This window comes from Gavialis gangeticus, unplaced genomic scaffold (assembly GCF_001723915.1).
Source record: "Gavialis gangeticus isolate Ggan-Ray unplaced genomic scaffold, GavGan_comp1, whole genome shotgun sequence".
Taxonomy (NCBI): Eukaryota; Metazoa; Chordata; order Crocodylia; family Gavialidae; genus Gavialis; species Gavialis gangeticus.
In genome coordinates this window covers 2,356,479-2,383,114 of record NW_017728992.1, presented here as the reverse complement: position 1 = coordinate 2,383,114, position 26,636 = coordinate 2,356,479, and the positions used below count along the sequence as shown (strand labels likewise).

Here is a 26,636-nt window from a genome sequence, read left to right as displayed (position 1 = left end):
CCAGTGCTCTTCCTGCCATGGCAGGGGGTCGGACTAGATGATCTGCTCAGGTCCCTTCCGACCCTAGAAACTATGAAACTATGTATGGCTTTCTCATGAAGGCACAAAGAAATCACAGGATAAAAATAAATTTGTTAAAATGGTTGAAAGTTTCTCTGAAGAACTACTTGTTGTGGCATTTGTTCTTCCTTGAGTGCAACTAACATGAAATCAGCCAGCATGTCAACAGCTGCTCTCATCCTTCCAAGGCAACGTTTCAACAGCAGTCATGATCCTTGACAGCTTGCATAGCAAATTGGGTTGGCCTAGCTTTTTCACATGCTACATTAATTGTCTCGGTGGCATAGATGTCTTGCACTGAACGCTTTTGTCAGCTGTCGGCCTCTTGTGCTTACATAAAACTCAGGGAGGAGGGGAGTCCCTTGAAAATAAAGTTTACTCTTTCCTTATCAAATCATTAGATACTGTACTGTGGCTGGATTTAAATAAATGCTAGTAATGCAAGATGATAATTTGCTGGATTAAACCTGGTCCTTCACATAATGGCATAAGAAGGGAACCCCTCTCTTCCCATGCTTATCAGCAGTAAAGTAGATGCATATAGATGGGACAGGGCAGAGAGGTCTTCCTTTGGTTCATCACATCAGTTATTGATCACTGCTAGAACAAGATTTTTGATTGGATTGGTCAATTGTGTGACCTAGTATGGCAGATCTTGTGGTTCTTTTGTATCCCTATGAAGCTGATTTGGCCATCATGGAAAAACGTAACATTCTTTTCAATGAATAGACAGGTCTTGTTGAAAACCTACTATTCAGTTTCAATAGACAATAGGTCCTGAATTATTTGATGCATTTTGCTTTTCTTTTTTGGGTTTAACATTTACTATGTTAAAGACTTATTAAGGAGTAATATTTCGATAGCTTTTTCCTGTGGTTAACTGCCTGCAGTTCATCAAAATAAAAAAAATGTTTTTTTAATTCTAATTTTAAACAAATGGCAAGTGTTCAAGGTTTCCTCGTTATAGTTTAGCGTCCTGGACAGTAGTTCATACCTGAATATGCTCGATTCTGGTCACAACTTTATTCTCACTTGTTTTGAGTCCCTCTGTTGATTTCAGCAGAGTTACCCCAGTGTAAAGCCAGTGTAAATAAAGCAAGTACCAAGTGTGTTACTTAATTAACTGAAAAATGCTGTTTCCAATATATGTTGTGTAATAGATTCATAGATGTTAGGGTCAAAAGGGACCTCAGTAGGTCATCGAATCCAACACCCTGCCATGCGCAGGAAAGAGCGCTGGGGTCAGACAACCCGAGCCAGGTGCTTGTCCAGTCTCCTCTTGAAGACCCTCAAGGTAGGGGAGAGCACCACCTCCCTTGGAAGTACATTCCAGATTCTGGACATGCTAGTTCTCCCTACCCTTCCTCCTTCAGAATTAAAACAAAATGTTTTGAAATCTCATTTCTTATGCTCTTGACTCAGAGTTCTTGTCCTTTGGCTTTGGTCCTAGAAAATTCTAACCATGATTCCTACAGAGGAGGAGAAGCAGAAAATCCAGGAGGCACAGATGGCAAACCCAGACATTCCTCTGGGCAGCGCAGAACAGTTTCTTCTCACACTTTCTTCTATCAGCGAACTCTCCGCCAGACTCCAGCTCTGGGCTTTCAAAATGGACTATGAGCTAGTGGAAAAGGTGAGCTTCCTTTGAGTGGAAGGAGGAGACCATTTCAGGTTCTTATTTCAAGTTCTTCAGTCCTCCTAGTTGGATATATTGTGAGTACGGCTAATGAATTGCTTTTCATGTTTGCTTTGGTGACCAACTGGAAATGAAGCTAAAATTGCCCGTTTATTAGCCTTATTTCTTCCTTCTTTAATTAGGTAGTAATAATTTGTGAACAAGGCACAGGGCTAAATCCATACTGCTGTTTATCCAGTCAAAATATTCAGAACAGTCAGGTGGAGTTTTGCTTGCATTAAGACTAAGAATAATTTAATTTAATATTTTGGCCAATTTTAGACTATGGTTTTAGGAAATTCCTGACTGGTAACACACACAAACAAAATGTATCTTGTTTGAATACTTTAAAATCAAAATCATATCCAGTGTAACTACTTTACCTACAATGGAATTACTCCAAGAATAAGTTTAGCCCTTTATGTCAACTTCTGTTAACTCAGTCATTAAAAATCCACATTTTTCCATATTGGATTTAAGGAGATTATTGTAAAATGAAATGCAATTAAAAAATTACGGAAATATCTTTCCAAAGACTCTTGCAAATGCCTCCTGAATAAGTATTTTCCTCACTAAACACACTGCTTGCAAAAGATGTTCTTCAGTTGCCTTAACCTCTCCTCAGAGCAGGGTTTAGCATATCCTATTGTCCTAAAATCTGTTTTGGTTAAATTTTTCCAAAATTTTTAAAATCATTTTAAGCAAACCAAAATTTTGAAAATTCAGAAATGTCAATACATTCTAATAATATTTCTCAACTTATACACACAGTTATAGGAATGGATAGACCAGAAAGCCTTTTACTTCAGGTGTTAAAGAACCACTGAAATGAACATTGTTAAAACATGGTACAGATACTCTGCATTTGTTACAGTAATCTTTCCATAGCAGTATAATTAACTAATTGCTGGCACTATTGACATACGGCCAAGGTCCTCTTGTGGTAGACTTTTATAAAATATCTTGTTTCTTTTGCTAAAAGCCGTCCCTTGTCAGAGTATCAGATATGAGCTTCATCTCTGATGATTTTGAATAAAACAAGAGTAACTTAAAATGAATAATGTGAAAATGTTCAAGAAAAACATAGGCTCTGTACCATAACATTTTTCTAACAGTAACATTGAGAAAGACAAGTAGGAAAACTGTCTTGAGGGGAAAGATTGAAACCTTGTTTCTTGGATCTTTGAAATTGGATTGTCTGGAGTACCTCAAAAGATATTATAGACAATGAACTTCCATTAGCAGGACTACAGAGTGCATGAACTAATGTGTGTTTTTACGTTTATGGGAACATATTTGAGTTGCTGTGTTAGGTCCCCTCTACACATCCAGGTAAAGGTGCATTTGGATCTAATGTATGATCCACACAATTACACCTCCTGCCATGCTACATATTCAAGGCAGGGGGTGTGATTGTGGGATTGTGCATTAGATCCAACTTGCCATATTGCCAATGCAGGGGAAACCCAATCCTGCGCACTCCCTGGGCTGGCAAGAAGCAAGCTCCCCTGGCTAGGTACCTCTTTGATGAGGGGGCTCCCAGCCATGGGAGTCACATGCAGTCAGGGCCAAGAGCCCCACAATTGACAAGGCTCTTGGTCCAGGCTGTGCCTAACACGCAACCTGGACCAAAAACCCCACAACTGACAGGGCTCCTGTTCCAGGCTGCACCTTGCAGGAGGTGCATCTGGGGCCAGGAGTCCCATCAGTTGTGGAGTTGCAGGGTCTCTTGGTCCCTGTTGTGGGTGAGGAGCTGGACCAGGAGCCCTGTGTGGGCTGGGGGTTTCATCCCCCTTCCCCCCAGCCTTGGAGATAGAAGCTCTGATCCCCAGACCTCAGGGTTTCACACTGGGCAAGGTATACCTCACAGCTGGAAGTCCTGTCAGTTAATAGGACTCCCAGGCACAAGGGAGACCCTGCTACACGTGAAAATTAAAGCTTGATAACAACCAGCTATAAAGTTAGTACATATTTTTAAGGCCTAAATTTGTAGCTGGTTGGAGCTTTCTATCATGTGATATCTACTTTGCAGATGTAGCTGGTCTTAAGGTAATTGTGCAATTAACCAGTTAATTGTGCAATACCTGCAGTGTGTAGAGGGGGCCTTAGTAGAGTAGTAGAGTAGTAGAGTTAAAAGTTCATTGTGCAACTTTCTAAAAAAGTCCTCCTCCTTCCTCTCAGCCAGGAAGCATTTTATTCTTTATGAAGTTGGAGCAGAAGTGATTCAGCTGTTCTTAACATCTAAAATTACGTTTAAAAACAACAACAATGACAACTTATACAATTCTCCACGTGACCAAATTAAAAAGATGTTTTCATGTATATAATGGTTTAACGTGTCAACATGTTACCACGCAAATAATACAAAAGTATTGGAGGAGCAATAATGTTTCCTTATATTTTGAAACACTTACTGATTATTCAGGCATAAATTAGTAAAAGAATGCTATTAGTATCTAACAGCTTTTTTAAGCTAAACCGTATCTTATGGCACAAACACAAGAAGGTGATATTCTGTTTTAAGTATCAACCTTAAATCATCTCTCTCTCTTTTTGGCTTTTGTTTTCTTTGATTCCTAATGTAAACATTATATGTCAATGCTAGTTCTTTGCTCTGAGGTAGATACAATTCAGATACTGTCAAATTATGTACTCTTATTTTTCTTCCAGGGAGGGGGGAGGGTTGACATCGCAAGATAAGTTTGAAGTTAAGACAAAGTGGCATATATTTTTGTTGAGCTAGTTCTCCTTGATCTGAAGATAAAAGCCTTTAAGCTCAGCATGTGCATATTTATCTTTAATGCTGAAAACTGTAAGGATCATCAATGAGTGCAAGCAGGTGTACTAACTAGAGGAGTTAAGCTAGAGAAGACAAGGATTGCCATTCATTGCTGAAAATCTCCAAAGACTGCAAAGTCTGCACAAACTGGAGACCACATGCTATTGTATATTAAAGAAATATCATACTTGCACATGAAGTCTAATTTTTTTAGAGAAAACATTCTGAAATTGCATCCAAACTTTTTGGAAGCTAGAAAGAATTTGTGGAAGCTGGTCCTAACATGTTATAATCTTCAGAAAGGAGGGTGTTTAACGCTTGCATCTTAACCAATGCATAGGCAGCAAATTTTGACTACTTAAATTTCCGTTCTGCTGTATTTTCTTACATATCACATGCCCCTGAATAAGACCTGCACCCTGTTATTGAAAAACAGAAAAATCTTTGCTTGAAAATAAGGTATTTTCACATGGGAAAGAAAGCAAAACCTATGACTACTCTGGCCCCTAGCTGCAGGATACAGCAGGGTCTGCTGGCTGAACCAAACTACCCAGCCCCTCTTCTCTTCTGGAGTTGACCTGGAGGATGTAGCCAGCAGCACCCACCTGAGTCAGCTGAGAACCCATCCAGCTCTAGAAAAGGGGCCAGCCAATTTGGCTCCAGCAGGATAAGGCCCTTAGCTGACTCAGCAAACGCTGCTGGCTGCCTGCTTAGCCTGAGAAGAGGGGCTAGGTGGTTCGGCTCCCACAGAATCAACTCCTCTGTTCCCTTCATTTCCTCATTTAAGAAATACATACCAGTTTCCAGCAGCTATTTTTTGGGGAAGGTAAATGTTGTAGTTGAGTAAATGCAATATATTTGAGTTATCCTGCAATATATTGGGGTTATCCTTTATTTCATCTCTTCTTCTTTTGTCAGTCCATTATGCTAACATCCTGCTAGTTAAACTTTACACTGAAAATTCTCTTATTACAAAAAAGCAAGCAAGCAAAAAAACCATAACCCACCAACTTCCCTTATTCCCACCAGAAAAAAGGGCTGTGGCACTAATATGAGGTTTAAAAGCCACCATGATGAGCACTGCAGTGCTATTTCTTACCACTATTTAGACTGTATGTTCTTTGACATCATGCTATGTGTCAGACTGTATATACAGTAACAATTACAGGGGGTCCTATTCTTGGCTGGTCACTAGGCACTGCTATAAAAATATATGATGATAATAATAATAATAAGGAGAAGAAGAATATGTCAGAAAATCCATGTAAGGGTGTCTAAGCTGGAATATTTTGCATGTGAGTGACTGAATAAAGGTATACAATAAGCTAAAGTATGCTCTACTTATTCCATGCATCACAATCTTACCTGTAAGTTTTTTCTGGTCCTTTTTTCCACTAGTTTTATAAAATGTAAGTAAAACCATTTTAGGACTTGTCTGCATAAGGTTGGTTAGCTAAACCAGAGCAAATGCCTGTGTTTTACAATTTTTTTATATGAATTTGGCTTACCCCAGTAATTTGCCTTAAAAAGGATAGCTATATTAAATAAACTTTTAAATTACTTGAAATGTGTTCATACAGAAGTACCCATTTAACTAAATTATTTTATAAAACAGTTTTAGTTAAACAGGAGTAAGGTCCCCATGAAGGCATTTCCCTTTCACTTCTGTTTTTCTGTATAAATTGCCTTGAACTTTACTTCTCAGTTTCTTCCAAAGTTCCAATTCTTGTCTTTTCTTTCCAACAACATGGTAATAGTAGTGACTAGTAATGCATTGTTCCATGCACATGCCTCTAGTAAAATATCTGCACGATCTGAGAATGACTTTCCATGTTTTCTCTGTGACAGTTCTGACATTATTTTGCCTCTTGGTCTAAAATGCCGTCACTTAATTTTGACTCTTCAGTACCTAAACACAGTAACAGTTTGGGGAAAGGATGCTGGTCACAGATCGCTAAAATTAAATTTCCTGATAAAGAGAAGTGAGAAGTATGTTCACTTTATTTTATATGCAAAGTAAACAGCTCATGGCCACACAAAAAACATAAGAATAAGCTCATTCATTTAGATTACTCTATCTCTCTCTGCCTTTGAACTACATTGTGTAGTTCACTTCCTGAGATAATGAAGCAGAATTTATGGTTCTAAGCCTATCAGTTCATGTAGCAAATTGCAGGCACATTAAGAGTTTTCAAGTAAAAACATTAAAACCAGAATCCAGTCTTGTAAAGGTAGACACAATGGGGTTTGGGGGTTTTAAAGTGGCATATTAGAGCTTTAAAGTAGCACACAATCCTGTCTGTGACTCAAGGCAGCCATCACTTGGAAAGAATTTAAGTCAGACTTAAAATTTCAAGCCACCAAAAAATAATAGGTGTTATTGTCTTTTGAAAGGTCACAAAAAAGAGAGGAAAGAGATTTCATTACTGTGTTCAGTGTAATGTCCTCTTCCACTTGCAAACACATAACCTCCCCATGACAGGTAATTGCTTACATGCACAGGCAACATTAGGAAAGAATTTAATTTATTACTTTGCTGTCTTTTCATGTGATTTAGTAGCTGGAACAATGAAGAAAGCCAGCTCCTCTTGACAAGCCAACTCTTTGTAGGAACACAGTTTAGGAACCTTTACAATAATTAATCTAAACCCCAGAATTGAGTCAGAACTCACTGGAAAACAATTTTTTCTCCTTTACTTATTTCTTTTCTTTCTTTTTTTTTTAAATGATAGGAAGTTGCAGAACCACTTTTAGATCTGAAGGAAGGAATGGACCAGCTGGAACATAATAAAACTTTGGGACTTATCCTTTCTACTTTACTAGCCATTGGGAACTTTCTAAATGGAACCAATGTAAGCTTTTGTCACCCTATCATTTTATTGCCATCTACTATTACAGAGTTGCTTTATCAGCTTCTTTGCCCAGTAGTGTGACTATGGCCTATTATCTATATTCTTAATATATGCCTGTAATTTGAAGAACAAAACCTATGTTTTATATTTCTCAAGTGCAGGTTTTTGCCTTTAAAAGAATATGAAAGAGGTTTTGGACTTGGCCTAGTTCTCACATCATTGTAATTTGATTATCTTCAGTGGAGCTGCACTTCATTCATAGTATAAGTAAAATATCCTGTGTCTTTTCAGTACAGTTAGAAGCCAGGTACAAGCCCAGATTCAGTTTCTGCTGGGAGAATTGCAATTCTCCTGGTAGAAACCAAACATGTATGGGGCTTTTCTTCTGGAGCAAAAATGGAAACAACCAGGGTTAAATAGCTCCCAAGAGCATTTCTCCCAGGAGACTGAACATCTCTACACTTTCCCCCATCTTAACTCCTCCTGGAGATTAGGATGAGTGGAGCCAGGAGAAAGGCTCCCTGCATTCCTGATCATGGGATCACCCCAGCCTTGAGAAAGCACAGGGGGCACCTTCTGCCCCACTCCCATAGACTGGGAGGTGAGGGGAGCATCTCCCAGCCCCCATTCCCTGTTTCTTCCCCAAACTTGACAGTCCCCAGTTTTGGGAAGAGGCAAGGCACTTTGCCAGTTCCCACTGGCCCCCACTGCCCAGCTGTGTGGCAGGGTGGCAATCTGGCAGTCAGTGTCTGGGAGCGTGGTTTAGGAACCCGCTTCCAGCAGCTTTTAAGTCTCTTCCCTACTGCTCGGCTGGGCAGCAAATAGAAGCTGGGAGGTAGGGCAGGGAGGCTTTCCATAAACCCTACACCTGACTGCCATTTTTTAAATTGCTGTCTGCCACTCAACGAGATGTGCAGCAGCAAAGGGGAGCTGGGCTGAGGAAAGCCTCTGCACAACCTGGCTTTCAGCTCCTCCAGCTTTTAAATCACTGCTCCCACTGCTCAGCTGATAAGAGGGAGGTGAGGAACTTAAGGGGAAGCTGAAGGGGGCGGGAGCGTGGTCTGTGGAGACTTCTCCTTGCTGCCCGGTTGACTCAGAGCAGTGCAGGATGAGGCAGGTTGCTGTGCCAGGAGCTCTGCCACCACAGTGAAATGTCCTTGCCTTGCCCGATACTGCACTGGGTCAGCCCGGAACAGCACAGGGTGAGGCAGGCTGCCATACTCCTGCCTCAAAGCTCTCAGAGCCTTGCCACAGTGTCTGAGTGCTCTGCTTCCCCTCCCTTCTCCCCACATTCGTCGCCCCACATGCCTCTGAGTCATCTCAGTGGAGTGCAAAAAGCAGAGCTATTTTCCTATGGGGGAGAACAGGGAGGGTCCCCACCAAAGGGGAATACCCCTCTCCTGCCAATCCAATGATTGGTGGGATGTGGGGGGCATTCTCCCAGGGTAAGAACCCTCCCCAGCTATCTGTGGCAGCTACTGTTTTGCAGCAGCTGCCAACTGCCACTTGACAGCCAGCCCCCTTCTCAGGCATGGAGAGGACAGGCTGCCAGTTAATAGCTTCCATAAGGATGGACCAGAAAACAGCCCTCTAGTGCTTCCTGGCTGGAGTGCTTGACTGTGAAGCTCTCTAGTCACAGGGCTGGAGGAACATCTATGCCTTCCAGCTCCTGGGCTATTTTTCTACTGGAAAAAAATGCCTTCTGGTAGAAATAAGTATCTGTACACAGTTGTGGTACATTTTTCAGCCTCTTGTGGGCTCAAATCAAGTGTAGTGCCTGCTCTCTTTACAACAGCATATAAAATACTGTATAAATGAGCACTGTATTATTTTATTCTTTTTATTTAAAAGGAGTAATCTCTTTTGTTCATCCTTTTTTACCCATTATTTCTTAATAAATGTTTTCTTTCAAGAACTCTGCAGGATAAATTTACTTGTCTTCGTAATGTCTTTGTTCCTCACAGGCCAAAGCTTTTGAATTGAGCTACCTCGAGAAGGTTCCAGAAGTCAAGGACACAGTGCACAAGCAGTCTCTTCTGCATCATGTCTGCACTATGGTGGTGGAAAAATTCCCAGACAGCACAGATCTTTATTCTGAGATTGGAGCCATCACTAGGTCAGCCAAGGTATGTCTGAGAATGAAGGAAATAAAGGAAAGCTCCTTGGATTTTCTACAGATGTCGGGTCTTTATCAGTTTCCGTGAGAAACTAAACCGTTTTAAATGAAACATTAAAGGTTTGCCCTTATTCCTTCCCTTCACAGTGCTACTGATGAATGTGGATTTGTTATGACATTTGTATGGAATTTTAAAGATACCAAGACATGTTCCTTCTGGCTGTATCTCTGTCTCTGTCAGATGGTTTCCCCATCAAAGCAGTAGTAGGCAGTCATGCTATTACATATTTCATAAAACTGAAACAAATCCATTGCCTTTGCTTTGAAGCAATTATTGTCTTACAAACATTTCATTGTTTGTTTGTTATATACATTTATTAATAGAACTAATGAATGTATCTGTGTGGACTTGTCATTAGCTATTTTCAGGCCTTTTATTTTATTTTATTATCAATATATTCTTATATTCTGGTTTTATATAAGCTACATTTTTAGTATAACATAATTTTAAAATTCACTCAAATCTGCTTGGACACCAGAGGGGTTTTGTTTGTTTGTGATCAAGTTGACTCAAGGGCTAGGGACAGAAATTATACACAAGTGATCAGAAACCAGTTCAGATCTGTAACAACAGAAGTTCAGTGCACAAACCATTTTCAAAATGGCCAAAATTAGTTTAAGATAAACCTGGATGTAGTATCAGAGTTAACTGATTTAGGGTAAATTGATTTATTGAAATTCTATCCTAAATCCCCTCTAGATTCAAGTTAACTCACAGTCCCCCAGCATCCCAGGATGCTTTGCACCTCTGCCACAAATTCTCAGAGTGAATGGACCAGCCCTGGCCCAAGCTGTCTGCTCCACTCAAGCAGGGAGGCATGCTTTAGCACCCTCCTGCCCCCAGTTTCTGGCCTGGGCTACTTGCAGCCATGTGACTGCATTTCCAGAATCAAAAATGAATATCTGTTCACTTGTTTATCGGTTCAATCTACCCAGCTTATGCTAACCTGCAAAGATTGAATTGATTCAGTCTCAGGCTTGAAATGTCTTCTTCTGTGAGGATGTGTTGCATAAGAGTGACTTTTAGAGCTAAGAGTTCCCTTTCTTCCTGGAAATGTGCTAACCATTACAGTCAGCCCCCTAAGTTACTTTTATATAGTAACGTGTCTCCTAATTTTTCATAGAAAAAAATAAAAGGAGGGTTCAAATTCTGGCTTCCAAATTAAGTTTTTTTTTTTCTTTACTCTGTGAGAGGGAGAGGTATCGGGTCAGGGGAATCCCTGGGGAACCAACCCTTGACCCAAGCCCTCCGTCTTCATAATAACCTCAGAGAAAGAAAGGACCAGCCAGCAGTCTCACATCCGGGGTGCATGCTGGCTCGAGATGGGGCCACACAGTGTGGGAGGAGGGACTGCCAGCTCAAGCACGGAGAAGAATCCCCTGCTCAGAGCTGGCAAGCAAGAGCCAGACATGGAGGGGTGGGCACACCCTGGAGTCCCTGGTTAGAAGCCAGGAGAGGAGAGCTGGAGGCAGAGGGGCAGGACACACCCAAAAGTCCCCAGTTCAAAGTTGGAGAAGGAAAGCTGGAAGCAGAGGGGTGAGGCACACCTGAAGTCCCTGGTTGGAAGCCGGGGGAGGAGAGTGAGACACCAAGGGATGGGGCATGACTGGGAGTACCCTGCTCAGAGCCAGGGAGAGAGAGCAGGATGCTGAGGGTTGGGACACGCTCAGAAAGCCCTAGCCCAGAGTCAGGAAGAGTAAGAAAGATGCCAAAGCAAAGAATTAAGAAGTTTTGATGAAGCCACAGTAAAGGCCAGGAGTCGTTTATTCTTATTTTGTTTAACTTTCCTTGAACTCTTCATTCTACCCTGAAAGGATTCTCAGGGTTAAGGTGGCATAAGGGAGGGGCGCATGGGATGGTGGAGCCCCATAGTTATAAACAGCCGTGTGTTGTGGTGCTGTGCTTGAGAAACAAATAGCCAGGTCGTGTTAGCACATGTGCAGTCATGCTAATGCGAATTAATACAGTGTGTATCCATTGGCACACAACTTGTTAGTTTGCATTAGTGTGTCCACACGTGCGCTAATGCGACTTTGTTATTCATGCCTAAATTTAATGTGCCTTAATGCACATTGGTGCATCCATGTGTAGATATGCATCTAAATTGCCTTAATGTGCCCTAAGTGAAGGTGCATTAAGCTTAGGTGTGCTTAAATACACGTGTAGACATGCCCACTGTCTCTTGCTTGGGAGGTTTAGGCAGATCACCCTCTTTATGCACACCATTTCCTCTGTTGGTTTTTTTTCAGGCCTTATTTTAGTGGAACTTAAGTAATTAGACTGCTTTATGCAGGTATCAAATTTAGGCCCACATAGTTTTAAATCACCATTTTTAAGGCACATTAAGGGTTTGCACATGTAGACCTGTGCCCTTAACGTGCCTTAAAAATGGCGATTTTAGTCTAAGCCCACTTAAAAGAGACACTTGTAGATGTGACCAGTGTGTAAGAAAGACCCCAAAATAGACACAAAAATAGTAATCATGAAGGTAATTTCTATTCTGTGGGATACCTGCCTCTGGTGCACATATTTCTATACCTTCATTTTCGTGATTCTTTATTGCTTCTATAAATAATTGTGACACTAAAAGTGAGAGGATATCAAATTAGTGCAGGAACTCTGGGCTTAAGAGTCATGCTACATTCCTTGGAGTGAGGGGCTTTCAAAAATACCTCTTGTCACTGAACATATAATGCAAAACCATTGGAGCATTGCATAACTTTCACTGAGGGCAAACTTTGGACTGTACAAACCTTTATTAATATTGATAGTATGCCAGATAAAAATGATCCAACTTTCCTCTCAGAACCCAGGTTGAGTTCTCAGGGTTAATAGGTAGAAACAATATCGATTTTACTTGTGTATGACCAAGTACACTTGATAAAGAATGAATGAGAGAAAATAAACAGAGGAATCCAGACTATAATTTTGCAGTTGCTTTTCACACTTATCCTGGAAAAGGCCAGTAGTCTGTCTGGTATGATATCTTCTCTGACACTGACAAGTATTTGGCTGCTTCAGACAAAAAAAGTGTCTAGTTGTGATGTGAAGTGAAAAAACTGAACACAGTGTTCCAGATTAAGTACATTTATTATGTGTTTATACAAATCATTATGTCCTTCCATATTTTCTCCTTCTTTTTCATTGTGTATCTTGATTGATTGGAGGATGCAGCTGTTTGTTCATTTGTTTGTATTTACTGCCTATGCAGTTCTGATAGTAGTTTTCATTAAATGTCCTCAATGATAGCCAGATAACCCAGTAGGATGTATGTGTGGTTTATATTATGTATAAATTTGCATTTTCATTTTGCCTTTTTAAACACTGACTGTTATCTGCTACAATGTTACCCCATCATCTACATTAACCACTAGGAATTGAAGAGATCTAGGCTTCTAAAATCTGAATAATCTCTTATTTGTCTCATCTACAATTTTTGCCTTCAGTACTGTCTCCCTCTTTTCCAAATAAATTATAAATTTATACTATAAAATCTTGGGGCATCCCACTCTTAACCAGTGAAAATTACATGTTTGTCTCTGTCCTTTTTCAGTCTCTGAGCCACATAGCCATTTTTTTTTTAATTCTATTAGTAGCTTCCTGTGAGAGGCTCTCTCAAAGGCCCTTTGAAAGTCTAAACTAGTTTTATTTTTCTGTTATTTGCCAATAGTTTTGTTGACATATTCATATATTTCCAATAGACTCCTGGGTTGTGTTTTTCTGATACAGAGCCCATGCTGTGTGGAGTCTATGGCTTGGTACAGACATTCAAAAAGTCCAAGGCAGAATCGATTACATCTACACAGTTTTTTCTAAGCTGCGAGCTTGGATCGGGAGCAAACACAACACACATTTGCCCTTTGCATGGGCGGAGGCATGCAGATGCCTCCACTGGCCAAGACCAGAAGGCAAGGGATGCTGCTGCATATCTCCCAGTATGCCAGAGACTGTGAAAGGTAGCTGAATATAGCTGAACTGGGGCTCTCCTGAAAGCCTAGGGCTGGGCATGGGGGAGCATCCACAATGATGGCAGTGGGCTGGTGTCATGTGCATGGCAGCCAGTGAGGGCTGTCCCAGGTCTTCTGTAGAAGGAAGGATCAGGCCCCTTGGAGCTCAGCACCAGTGGCAACCAAGGAGCCTAGTCCTTACTTCTGTAGAGTACCTACATCCCTGCTGCGCAGCACAAGACTCCCAGGCCGTGCTGGGCTTGTCCTGCCAGACCTCAGCACCAGAAGTAGCTGACAGGACATGCTGATGCAGCCGGGGAGGGCAGGGGAAGGGGGCTTGCACTGGGTAGCAGAGATAGGGGTACTAGAAGGAACGATTAAGGTCCTTGGAGCTCAGCACCAGAGGCAACCAGCAGGATGCACTGGCGCAGCCCAGGAGACAACAGGGATAGAGGTGTTTCGTAGAAGCAAAGATCAGGCCCCTCAGCTGCCATTGGTGCCAAGCTCCAAAGGGCACAATCCTTCCTTCTACAGAGCACCCCTATCCCCCTGGCCCATTGCAAGACCCTGCTCCCCTGAGCAGCCAAGCATTTGGTGAGTGCTAGTGCATCTCCATATGAAGAGGGACTAGTGAAGGGAGCTGCAAAGTACCTGGGATACAAAGGGACAGCAACCTAACATGAATTGGTAGGGGTTCTGGCACAGAAGTTTGATAGACCAGTCTAATCAAAAATAATTAAGTCTGATACCTCATCAGTCAAGGTCTTAGACTGGATCTGGCTTTTTAAACTAGTCTACGTACCCCAAACTTCTATTCTGTTTTAGGTGTAGACTGGTTTTCAGTCACTGATACTGGTTTATGTCTAATGTCTGTATTTAGCCCACGATTACATGAACTTTCAGATGTTTTCATTGCCATTTTAGCAAGAGATAAGGGATAAGATGTACAGCCCTGCAATTCCATGAATTGATCCTTTTACCATTTTTATGTAAAAGATTAATTATCCTCGGGTATAGTAGTTGATGTTAATGAGAAACAACATCATTTTGCAAACAATTCAGCCACTTCATTTTTAAGTACCTTCCAAAATCTTGGGTATATATTATCTGCTCACATGTATTTGTTGAAGTTTTATGTATTGATTCTGTTCTAAAACCTAAAGTTTAGCACTTAAGTCCCTAATAGTACCTCATCTTTATTATCAAAAAGGCACCCTCTCCAAATAGGTATTCTTCCAACATCTCTGTCGTGAAGAGTGAAGAAAAAAATAATTTAGCTTCTCAATAATATCTGTTCTTTCCTTATTTTCTCCCTTTAATCCTTGATGACCTAGCAGACCTGCATATTTCTCCCCAGAAATTCTCTTTTCTTCAAATAGCTTCTTTTACCACAACATTTAACAATGCTCATTTAATTCTTGCTTTTTGTTTCCTTTATTTGTTTAGAGGTTAAACCACAATTTAAACTGTGGGTTAATCATTAAAAGAATAAAGACTGTTGTGGAAGGCATGAGAAGAGCTAATCTTCCAAATTTACAGCAGATTTTTATCTATGGGCACTGAAACGAGATCTCCGACCCACAGTTTGAGAAGTTGAAGAACATCTGATTTAAACACCAGCACTTTCTAAAAGTTTCTAGACCCAAGGCAATATAGAACTGAACCCAGCATTTCACTTTGTGGTTTGCTGATCTCTGAGTTGCTCTGCTAAAAGCGGATAATGTTCCAAAAGGCCAGACAAAGTTACATTAGGAGAAATTATAGCCTTTACCATCCCTGGGATGCCTAAGGCCTTCCTCTTTGGGATAGTCCAGCATATATTGTACCCATGATACATTACTTTTACAAGCTTCAGTTCCACTTGGTCTTGGCTGCCACAAATCTGAAAGTTAGGATGTGGAAAGTTTCTGAACTGCCCTCTTCTTTGGGATGTTAACTGAGAGTATATAAAAACTTGGATAAGTAAAACTGACATCAATGAAGTATAAATATTTAACTGAGTTTTCCACTGAATTCTGTGCTCTGTTTCATCTGTAAGCATCCTTTAAAACCCTAAAGTTAAATAATTTTTGTCCAGTTGAAAAATAGATTCTCCTTTCCCAGGGACCATTTCTTCTCACTTGGTTTGTAAAAAACAGGCTAATTCAACCAAAAGGATTTGACAGATGAAATGAATGTATGTACAAAGCATATATATACACATATACAGTCTGTAAAAGCCTAAGTATACAATAATGTATATTCAAAATATTGATTTTATGAAAAAAATAACATAATTCTTTAGGCACTAATCCCTAAACCAGGGCTGGGCAAAATAGCGGATCCAGCTGGTAGCCAGACTTGATTTCCCAGCAGCCCCTGCCCGCATGGCTGGGACTGGTCTCGCTAGAGACTGCAGCTGCACCTGCCCTGTGATAGTACAAGGCTGGGGTTGCCATGGAGACCAGCACCAGCCGTGCTGGCAGGGAGCGGCAGGGCAGGGCAGGGGGCTGCTCCCGAGTCGCTGGGATCTTGTGGCAGGGGCAACTTTGTCTGGGGCCAGGGCAGAGCTGCAGTCTTCAGCCTGCATGCTCCAGGCAAGGGCACTCAAGGCAGTGGATCGCAGCTCTGCACTGGCTTGGGACTAGGCTATCACCACTGCAAGGTGCCAGGGCAGAGCCACGATCCGCTACCTGCGTGCCCCTTCCCAGAGCATGCAGGCTGCAGACCAAAGCTCTGCCCTGGCCCTGCCCCAAGCTTCCCCCACTGCAAGATCCCAGCGGCTCCAGAGCAGCCCCCTGCCCTGCCAGCACAGCTGGGGCCAATCTCTGTGACAACCCAGCTTTATGCTATCACAGCACAGGTGCAGTTGGGGTTTCCATGGAAACCGGCCGCCAGCCTTGTGGGCAGGGGCTGCTGGGAAATGGAGTCCACTGCCAGCCCATGGGCTGGACTTCACCCACCCCTGTCCTAAACCCTTAGAGCCATTGATACACCTTACAACTTGGCTTTTGTTCACTGTTTTAAACATAAAAGTTATATGTCTGTTAACAGTGCCACATTATCTTTACATCTAACATAAAGGCAGAACTATAGACCTTTGGATCTGTCTGTGCATCAGTGGTGTTTGTAGCATTTCTTCCTCCCAGCTCAAAAAAGAGTTGGGATGTCTGCATTGGTATCTCTTTATCAGTTTAATGATGCCAATGAAAAAAAAAATCCTTATTAAGAGTTCTTTTTTTTCATCCCATGAATGATTTTTCTCATGCATCAAAAGGTCTAGGGCCAACCCTGGAAGGGTAATTTGTAATTGTCCTGTCCTCCCCTTAAGTCATTCATTTATAAAGCACCAAACTTCCTGGCTGTGTTTAACTCCTGTAGGAAGATCCTTCAGTTAATTACTGATATGAAACAGTGGGGAAGCAAGAAATTTTAAAAGGAAAAGCATGATGAAACAGTAGCAGCACTGACTAGTGAGCATCAGTTGCTGTCAGAAAAGAACTGCTGATCTCACTAATGCATACTCAGGGGAACAGGAAGTCTGCAGCTGGCTGCAGCATGAGCCAAATAACTCAGCTTGGACTTGTGGGGAGAAAGGAAGTGGGAGAAACACAAATGCTGTTCTCGCATGTTATGGCTTTGTTTTTACTTGACCTTAAGTAGAAAGAAGTATTTCCTATAGCGGGGGAAAAATTGAAAGATCATGTTGTGCCCGGCTGTCTTTCAGAATGATTCTCCAACCTTGTCTCAGGGTGAAGTTACATTACACTTAGACTATACTAAATCTGTGGAATGTTAAGTGGTGTTAAAGTTAGAACATGGTGTGAGCAGTTGCATGTTAAGGGTTAATACTGTTTCTTGCCTGCACAGCTCTGACTTGCCATTAGAGGGCTGGCAGGTAGGAATGTGACTAGGAGCCAGGACACTTCAGGGAGGAGGGAGTAGAGTTTGGGAGGCTGAAAAATTTGTCCACACAACAGGAGTGGTGCATCTTGGGGTGCTGGAGGATTGCAAATTGCTCGTTTTATATCCATGGAGCAGACTGAAGTTACCTGAACACGAGCCGAGTAGCACAGCCCAAAGTTAACCCTTGCCTAAACAGTGTAACTGAAATGCTTAAAGGGCATTTAGCATGCATTAATGAGCTTTAACATGCAGACATTCACATTTTAAGTGCCCTTATTATGGTGTAAGTCTGGGGTTTTCAACCTTTTTAAATAAGCGTAGCCTCAGCGTCCCCCTTTTTAATAAGTGTACCCCCATGGGGAGGGAGAGTGACGAGTGGCTGGACATGGGGCGGGGTGGCAATCAGAGGCAGTATGGCATCTGTGCAGCCCTGCTTTTGCCCTACCCAGGCCCTGCTTCTATGAGGCAGTGGCGTGGGGTGGTGGCACTTCGTCCCTGCCCACCCCTGCATACCCTCTGGGACCTTTCAAAGTACCACCAGGAGTGCACATACCTCTGGTTGACAACCCCTGGTCTAAGTGCAACATGTAACTTCACCCACAATGCACTAGAGTTGTTGGTTTGTAATTTCAGTGCCCAATAAAATATATTTTCTATATGTTGTTTAAGATCAAAAAAGGAGAAAAATTCTCCAAAGGAAATTTGAACCAACTGTGACTGTGGAGATATAGTGTTAATGTGGCAGTAGTGTCCATTATGATACCAGTTGCAAGCATATAAACAGGTGCTTTGTTTAGTGAAATGGAAAGATAAAGAAAGTTTCCACAACAAAAATTATGTGAGATAGTAAGAGAGAAATGTAGGTGTTTTGTCTGCCAGCTAGCAGATTAGAACTCAGTAACATTGCAGTAGATGCCCAGTGATAGTTTATTGATTCACTGAAGGTACAAGTTAAATGAATACATTATTATTTTCCTGAAGGCCCCTTTAAAGCTGGGCTGAACTAGTTTGATATTCAATGATAAGAGATTGTTCCTCCTCAGCCTCTGGTCATGGAGGCTTTTGCATAAATTTTGTGAAGAGATCCTTTGGTTAATTTAGTTTTGAATTTGCAAAGAGAGAACAGAGACAAACACAGTATAAATAAGTAAATGGGCACTGAAGGTCACACATATTATTAATCAGTGACTTGATCCCGGTGTCCAAGTTTTCGTAATTGGCTTCAGAGAGATTCTGCTTTTCACGTTTTATGAGAACTGTCCATATAGAAATGTATTCATCTCTGAAACCTGGGACCCACATCGCAGTAATTTCATGATTGCCAGTTTACAGCTAAGTTGACCTTTCCTCTGGATGCACTACTGTGACTCTCATCGAGGAAAGCTGTGTCAGTTTGCCATAGACCTACATTGTCTAATTTTCTACTATATGGCCATACACCCCGGTTATTTTTATGACCATTAGTAACTGTTTATTTGTATGCTAGCACTGGGAGCAAAATACTCATTTCACCTTTCCACTAAAACTTAGACCAAGACTTCTGGCTCCCCTCCTGTGTGCCAGTGAAACCTACTAAATGATGATGATTTCTGTTCCTTGTTGTCTTGTCAGATTACAGCCAGTGGCTTAAGTGAAAGTGGCATACTATTCTTGTAATGAAATCCTTGAGTCATCCAACTTTCTCCTTTCCATTGTCCTTAATCTACCAGGGTGTCAGCTCATTCCTTTTCACTCTTTACTCTGAAACTCAAGTGATATAATTATCCAAACCTGGACTATGGGAATATACAGTGTTATGGTGTCTTTCTTCTGATTTCAGATATTGGTAAAACATTAGATCTAGTTATGCTACATCCATTAAAACCTAATCAGCATTGACTTCATATAGCCAAAAGTTGCTCTTTGTTGCAGAAGTTTTGCAGGATATTTTCAAATGCTCATATGGGAATTAGGCACATAAACCTGAAGGATTTTCAAGAAGACTTTACCCCTTGTGTCCTCAGAAATATTCTCCTAGATTGAATTTGACCAGATTGTGTCCCCAGAAGTTGACAATATATATCTGTCTGCTGTTTTTAGTTGAACCATTAACATGTACCATAATTCAGATCTCTATGGGGCAACAGACTGTGACAGTCTCATGTTACCTTTCTCATCAGTCATAAGTTGTGTCCTACTTTTGGCTGCTCTTACTTACACAACCATGCCTTTTGGGTAAGGAAATTTAATAATATAGGACATTTTTACATGTGCTGTGGGACATGGCACTGGACACTTTAATTAGCAAGTCACGCTAATTAAAAGTGCCCACACGTCACTTGTATTAGTGTCCCCATGCTGAAAAAATGGCAGCTGGGTGCTTTAAACTAAAGCTCATTGAACGTCTTTTATTTCAAAACACCCTGCCACCATTTTTTCAGCATGGAAATGCACCAGAACACTGATGCACATGACGTGGAAGGTTGCCGGAGCACATTGATTTCTGTGCTCCGGCACAGTCAATTAATCGAGCCTGCTATGATGTGCTGGATTAGGAGCGCATCAGAGCAGGCTCCATGCATGTGTATTGGAGCCCATAGAGTCACAGGTCTCTTTGTCCCTCAAAGGAAAACACAAGTACTTATTCCTTGTAAAAGAAACTTTATTGTTGGAATTAATCTGCTTGTTTTTCTCCCATGTTGTAGGGTTGTTGGTCTAGGGACATTGGCAGGCAAGGTTCTTTGGGTAGATGTGATATCTTTTATTAGACCAACCAAATGGTTGGAAAAAAATTATTTGCAACCTTTCGGGCACAAACACCCTTCTTCAGAACTCAGATTAAAAGCAGAGTCTGCTGGTGCTTGAAGATGGGTGCATCTGCCCAAAAGCTTGCAAAGAACTTTTCCCCAACTACTTAGTTGGTCTAATAAAAGATATCACATCTATCCAAAGAACCTTGCCTGTTTTTCTCCCTCAATTTTACTGTAGGACTTTTGTTTACATTACTAATAAAGCAGAAATTGCAGGCAAAAGCATTTATTTACATAGTGGTGCCCCTACCTTTTATTTTAGCAAACATAGTCTAATAACTAACTGTGTCTCACCTTCTTCTTTATTTACTCTTAATTATATGTAGTGAATCCTGTGGTGTATTATAAGCAGATTCCTAAGCTACAAAATTCAGAAGGCAATGTAGGTATATTTTGTGGAACAGAATCTTCACAGATGAAAATATAAGCAGGAGGGTAGCTAGCAGAAAAATTGGAGGTGCCTATCATGTACTGCAGTGACATGCTTAAGTAACATTTGGTATAATAATCTGCTTGCTCTGTGAGAGTATTATAGACTCATTTGTGACTCCATCCATTCTCAGAACTCCCCTGGGCTCTGAGCCAAAGCAGGAAGAAGAGAATTCCATGTTCCACATCAAAACTCATCCCTATAATAATGTGGAAATGACCTGTCTAACCTAAATTATAAACATCTCCAACTGTGATCGCTGTAGAACATAAACTGTCTAAATGAAGAGAAATGCTGTGCGTCTCTGTGTGTCTGTTCAACTATATCTTATTATTATCGCATTATGAAATTAAAATGAAGCATGTCATTTGTACAGGTGCTGATTGTATAGTTAATAACACTGAAAGAAATAGAGGCAAAATGCAGAGGTTGTGGTCTTCTTTAGAAAATGTCTGGAGTCAATATTTTCATTAGTATAACAACAAAGGCTGAAGACCCAGATTGTGGCAATAAATGATAATTGTTAGCTATTGGAAAACTTTGTAGGGTTACTGAGAACATATACCAGAAGTTACAGTGACCTACAAAAAAGATGCAGGATGTGATTTTGAAAGCTCTTCAGGTATTTGAAGGCAGTTATCAAATTCCCCCTCAGTCTTCTGTTTTCTGGACTAAATAATCCTAGCTCTTTCAGCCTTTCCTCATAAATCATGTTTTTGAGGGACTCTAATCATTTTTGTTGTTCTCCACTGGACCCTTTCCAAACTGCCCACATCTTTCTTAAAGTGTGGGGCCCAAAATGTTGATCTCAAGTAAGAAATTGTTTGGATGGCTTGGATTGGACAATAAAATTGAATGTTAGTTGGTCATTGGAGTTTCTGATTTACAGAAGCTGTTGATTAGGGAATTAGGATTTGTGTTAGCTTTGGATTTGTACCAACTGGGATTTATCTTTGAACTCCATTTTGGTGGTGTCTCCTGGCACTGAACTATGGTTAGGAGTGTCTGAGAAGATTCAGTATTGATGTTTGGCTGAAGGTGTGACAAAAATTGTAAGAGAATTAGTCTGAGGTATTATCATTTGCTGTGTCTGTAGATGTGGATGAATCTGGATCAAAATAGAAAGTATGAATCAGACCTATATCCGATGTATTGGGATGTTTCTTTTGTTTTAATTGGTTTACAAATAAAAATAAACAGATATTCCACAGTATTCTAATGTGAAATCATCTTATTTTGCTTAAGACTTAAAGAATGTGTTGTTGTATTCTTTGGAAAACAGATTCATTTTTAAGCTGGTAGTTGTAGGTGATATTAGGTAGTAGCATCCTAACTTTTGCTTTTCATGTGCATATCAGTAAAACTGATGCAAAAAGTAAGCTGAACATAAATTTCCATGTTATTCAAAATCACTTTGGCTGACTACCCCATACTTCTTTTTGCTATTCAGGGATAGAATTGTAATGACAATTTAAAATGACCATCTTTCTCATTTCTTTGTTCAGTGCAGCATAATTATAAAACACTTTTATGTTACAGCAGATGTCTCTGAACCTCCTTTTCCTTAGTTTTGTGGAACCACAATTTAATGAGAAACCTAGCTAAATGCTTAAATGCTATGTTAGACACTGTGCGGTCTTTCAGCTGGAAGGAGAGATAGTACATGTTTCCCTTTAAAAAAAAAAAAAGAAGAAGAAGAAAAAGAAAAGAAAACCAATCTGCATTCCCTACCATTATGGAACTCAATTTTTTTTCAAAATGCAATGTTAAAAAAATCCCAAAGTATTTACAAGGAGAAGGGCCTTCTAAGCCCTGTTCTTCACTCTTAGGAATCTTGTATACACTGAACTGGTCAAAGGAGGGTAGTATGTAGTATTTTGTTTGCTTTATGTAATATAATAAATAATTCTCAGCTATAATGTCTTCTGTATCAAACCAATTGAATCTGTTCTTGTTCACTTGGATCCCAAAAAGGTGTATGCACCTTTTTGCCTCCTTTATGTAGTATAAAACCTTGATAACCTCACAAATCAAGCCAATACTAATATTAAAGAAGTATAACAATGCATAGAACTAATAGAATATATTTGGGCAGAGTAACCATTGAGTTTCATGTTCAGTAAGTGCCAAGTTGGTTGTAAATCATTCTTTTTCTGACTTAGTATCAATTTATAGATTTCATAGATTTCATAGACATTAGGGCTGGAAGGGACCTCGGAAGATCATTGAGTCCAGCCCCCCACCCGAAGGGCAGGAAGTCAGCTGGGGTCATAGGATCCCAGCAAGATAAGCATCCAATTTACTCTTGAAGGTGTTCAATGTAGGTGCTTGAACCACCTCCAATGACAGGCTGTTCCAGACCTTGGGGGTTCGGACAGTAAAGCAATTCTTCCTTATGTCCAGCCTGAAATGGTCTTGCAGTAGTTTATGACCATTCAACCTCATCATCCCTTGGGGCGCTCTGGTGAACAAACATTCCCCCAGATACTGGTGGTCACCCCTGATAAACTTATAGGTGGTCATCATTTATGCCCTTTCTGGCCACGTCCACATTAGTGTGCATGTTTGTTTCCCAGGGGATAACTAGCAGTAGGACACTTGTGCCATTCGCCCTCTGAAGCATAGCAGGTTACCCTAAGTGGGGTAGGGGAGGCTGGGGCCAGCACTGGGCTGGCCCCAGCAGCCTTACCTGTGGTCCTGGGGGCCTTCTGGGGCTGCAGCAACAGTGATCCTGCCGCTTGGAGCCTGGCCGGCAGCTGGAGTATGGCTCTGGCTGGCCAGGTTCCAATTTTGGGCAGTGTGCGCTGTCCCTGTGTGTGCTGCCCCACTTTTTTTTGCGCAGGGTTTTTTGACCTTAGGATCTCCCAGCGTCAGCTCCCCACCCCCCGCCCCGCCCTGCCTTTGCTGTTGCATTGCAGTGCAGAGAGCACCTGAATGTGTGGTATGTGGCCCTGCAGACCTGTCTGCAGGGCCACATACTATACAGCCATGCTTGTCTGGACACGGCCTCTGTGTTTACTTTGCTCTGATATTAATAACTGCACCATGGAAAGACCACCTGAGAATTTGGCCCAGTGACTTAGTAAATCCTAATAATACTGTCAATAAAGACACAAAATAGCTTCTTTGTGTCACTGACTTATTAAACCACTCAGTTAAGAGGAAAAACCTCTGAGCCATATGAGTCCATTTGGATGCCAGTTTTCAGTGGAATCTGCAGTTTATAATTAAGGAAAATTGGGCTCTGGTGAGCTTTACCTCATGCTAAACTTCCCCGCATGTTGAAAGGCCCAAGAAATAAAAGAATTCTCAGGACAGTAATAGGTTTCTTAAGGGTAGAAGAAATACTACATTCCTAGGTAAATAATTATAGTTTAGTTACTGTGCTTTTGATTGTGAAATTATACATTATATAAATGTTAATGTTTAGAATAGTCAAGGAAGCCCCAATGAGTGGCTCTGAATAACATATTGAGTGGTTTATAGATCTTGGGATTAGCCCAGGGGTGGGCAAACTGCATCCCATGGGCTCAATGCAGCCTGCCGGGCCATTGTATCCAGGACCCCTAAAAAATTTAGAAAATTAATATTTATCTGTCCCTGGCTGCCTGTCATGCAGCCCTCGATGGCTTGCTGAACTAAGTAAGCGGGCCTCCACCTGAAATAACTGCCCAACCCTGGTTTAGCTACTCTGTGACCTCCAAGCTAGTTGCTTGACTGTCATGAACTCCATTATGTTGTGGGGGCTCTTGGGGTGTCATGAATGGTTTCTTATGTTTATTTCATTGACATGGTGCATGTGGTCTTATTGAAAAGGCAATGTTCTGTTGAATCTATTTACATTGCTTTTATCACTATAAAGATGATGGTGTGCTGTGTATGTACATCTTTATCATTTGGATCATGGTTTAGCCAAAGGAAAAAGAGACTAGTCAGCACTGCTAAGTAACTTGCTAAGTAGGGCAAAGACAACTGCTACTTCCAGGCACACACCGATTATTGGGTTGGGCACCCAAGGCATTGTCTGCCTGCAATGGGGAAATCAACTCCTGTATAGCAAAGGCATCTGAGAGAAATGGTACGTCAGGCAGAGAAAAGACGGATGTTCCAAGGAAGATCCTAGATATTCCTGAGCAATTAGAATAGTGCTTATGGGCAGGGGAGGTTGGCCTGGAGATATTATGAGGGCTGTTTGTAAACTGGGCAGGGTCTTTGGATTTTTCCCAGGCTGGAGAAGGGTCCAAGGTCCCAGCGGCCAGGGCTAGCAGAATCTGTGGGAAGGCTGAGTGCAGAATTAGTTGGACCATGGGACATGCTTAAGGGAAAGAGGTATTTTAGTGTATATCACTTGATGTGTAAAATCATTTTCAGTTAAACCCTTGAGTACTAGGGTGTTCAGCATCAAACCTACTAAGGAGAGGATTCTGGACATGAGAACTATCTCATTTGTGGCCCAGGAGGTATTCATTTGGGGCCTGTGGACTCCCACCTGGTCGCCATTCCCCCCACTGCCCCCACAGATGCTGCCAGGGTCTTTGGGCTCCTCCTCCCTCATCTGGCTTCTGCTTCCTGCCCTGAGGAGTACAGTGTAGCCTCACTGTGGGACAGGGAGTTCATGTAGCCTACATGGCAGGAGAGTTCAGGGAGTCTGGACAGTCTACATAGTGGAGGATGGAGTCCTTCCTGGCATGCAGTCTGGGGGGGTCTGCAGCCTGCGGAACATACAGCATTTGGCCGCTGAGAAGTTGGACACCCCGACTGTACATGAAAGCTCTGCTTATTCCAAGCTTTTACTTGTGCATGAGAGAAACAGTACTTTGAATACAGACTAACACATGCAGTTGTCTCACAGAACATTTCACTCTTATTTGCCCATATTCTATGAATTTTCCATGTGCATCATCCTAAAGCATCAGCTAAAAATGACCAACCACTCAAGCCACATTCTGGCAAGCTATTTGCCATGGGGACCTTATATTTTGTAGAGGTATGTCACACTCCACTAGAAGCTGTCCTTTTTACTTTAGCCTCGGTCATGCACAGAATTTGCAGGCGAGTTGCCCTGGTTTGGCTTTCTGGTCTCACTGGCTGTCAGTCATCAGTAAGTACACCAAGTGGGGGCACCTGTGCTCCAGTGGAGAGTAATGCCAAGGGAAAGCAGGAGGTATTTTTCACTGCTGTGCTCCTCCTGGGTTTCCACCAGAGGTTTTAGCCTTAAACTCTCATCAACGTGCCAGTGCCTCCTTAACTGAGCTGGCTGTATTTTCTCCCCAGAGAGCACCACCAGTGTTTGTGGCTGCACTGGCTGCTTGTAGGTGTCATTATAGGGCAAGGCGACAACTCCTTTCTGCTCTTTGTAGCCTTGCTCCCCAGGTGTGTTGTCTTTTGACCTTTACAGGCCGGCTTCTCAGAATAGCTGAGTGATAACTAATAAATCACAGTGGTTTAAATGCAAGTTGTGGTGAGATCAGAGAAGAATTAATGGCAATGCCTGCAGTAATCAGAAGTTCCCATTCCAGGTTGGAAAATTATTTGCTGAACCATAGAAATGCTTGTTCTTGGATCCAATTTTCTGCTCACAATAATGGTATCTTTGTCTGCCATGTGCACTTTACACTGATGGTATGTAGAGAGCAAGGATATGTTTACCACCAACAGTCAAAATACTGACCTGAAAAGGACTTTTAAAAATAATAGGCATTGGCACACTAACAAAAACATAACCACACGGACACAGCTCCCTTGCCCACAGAATAGGTCAAAGGATGCTTTTATTTCCTTGCGAAAAGGAAAAAATCATCACTTTTTGAATCAAGGCAACAATAAATCAAATCACTGCCAGGTTATATCGAGGAGATTTTCAGTAATACATTTCTTATGGCTATCCTCATTTTGTGCAGATCTTAAGCACTAAGTTCTGGATATGGCTGTGAACTGTATTTCATATATGAAATACTATAATTGGAACTGGGGTCAAGCATGCATTAAATACAACATCTTGGAATGAGACCCATTTACAGTTTTTTCTTGCATGCCATACCT

The 26,636-nt window shown here is 41.5% G+C and overlaps 1 protein-coding gene across 3 annotated transcripts in view; it reads left to right on the top strand.

Moving 5' to 3' along the window:
- Positions 1-26,636, top strand: part of FHOD3 (formin homology 2 domain containing 3) — a 783,635-nt gene that overhangs the window by 707,860 nt on the left and 49,139 nt on the right. For all 3 annotated transcript variants that reach the window (XM_019520693.1, XM_019520685.1, XM_019520696.1), the window contains 3 exons: positions 1,511-1,693; positions 7,247-7,366; positions 9,331-9,492. In XM_019520693.1, coding sequence (XP_019376238.1) covers positions 1,511-1,693; positions 7,247-7,366; positions 9,331-9,492 — 465 coding nt within the window. The remainder of the gene's footprint in view (positions 1-1,510; positions 1,694-7,246; positions 7,367-9,330; positions 9,493-26,636) is intronic.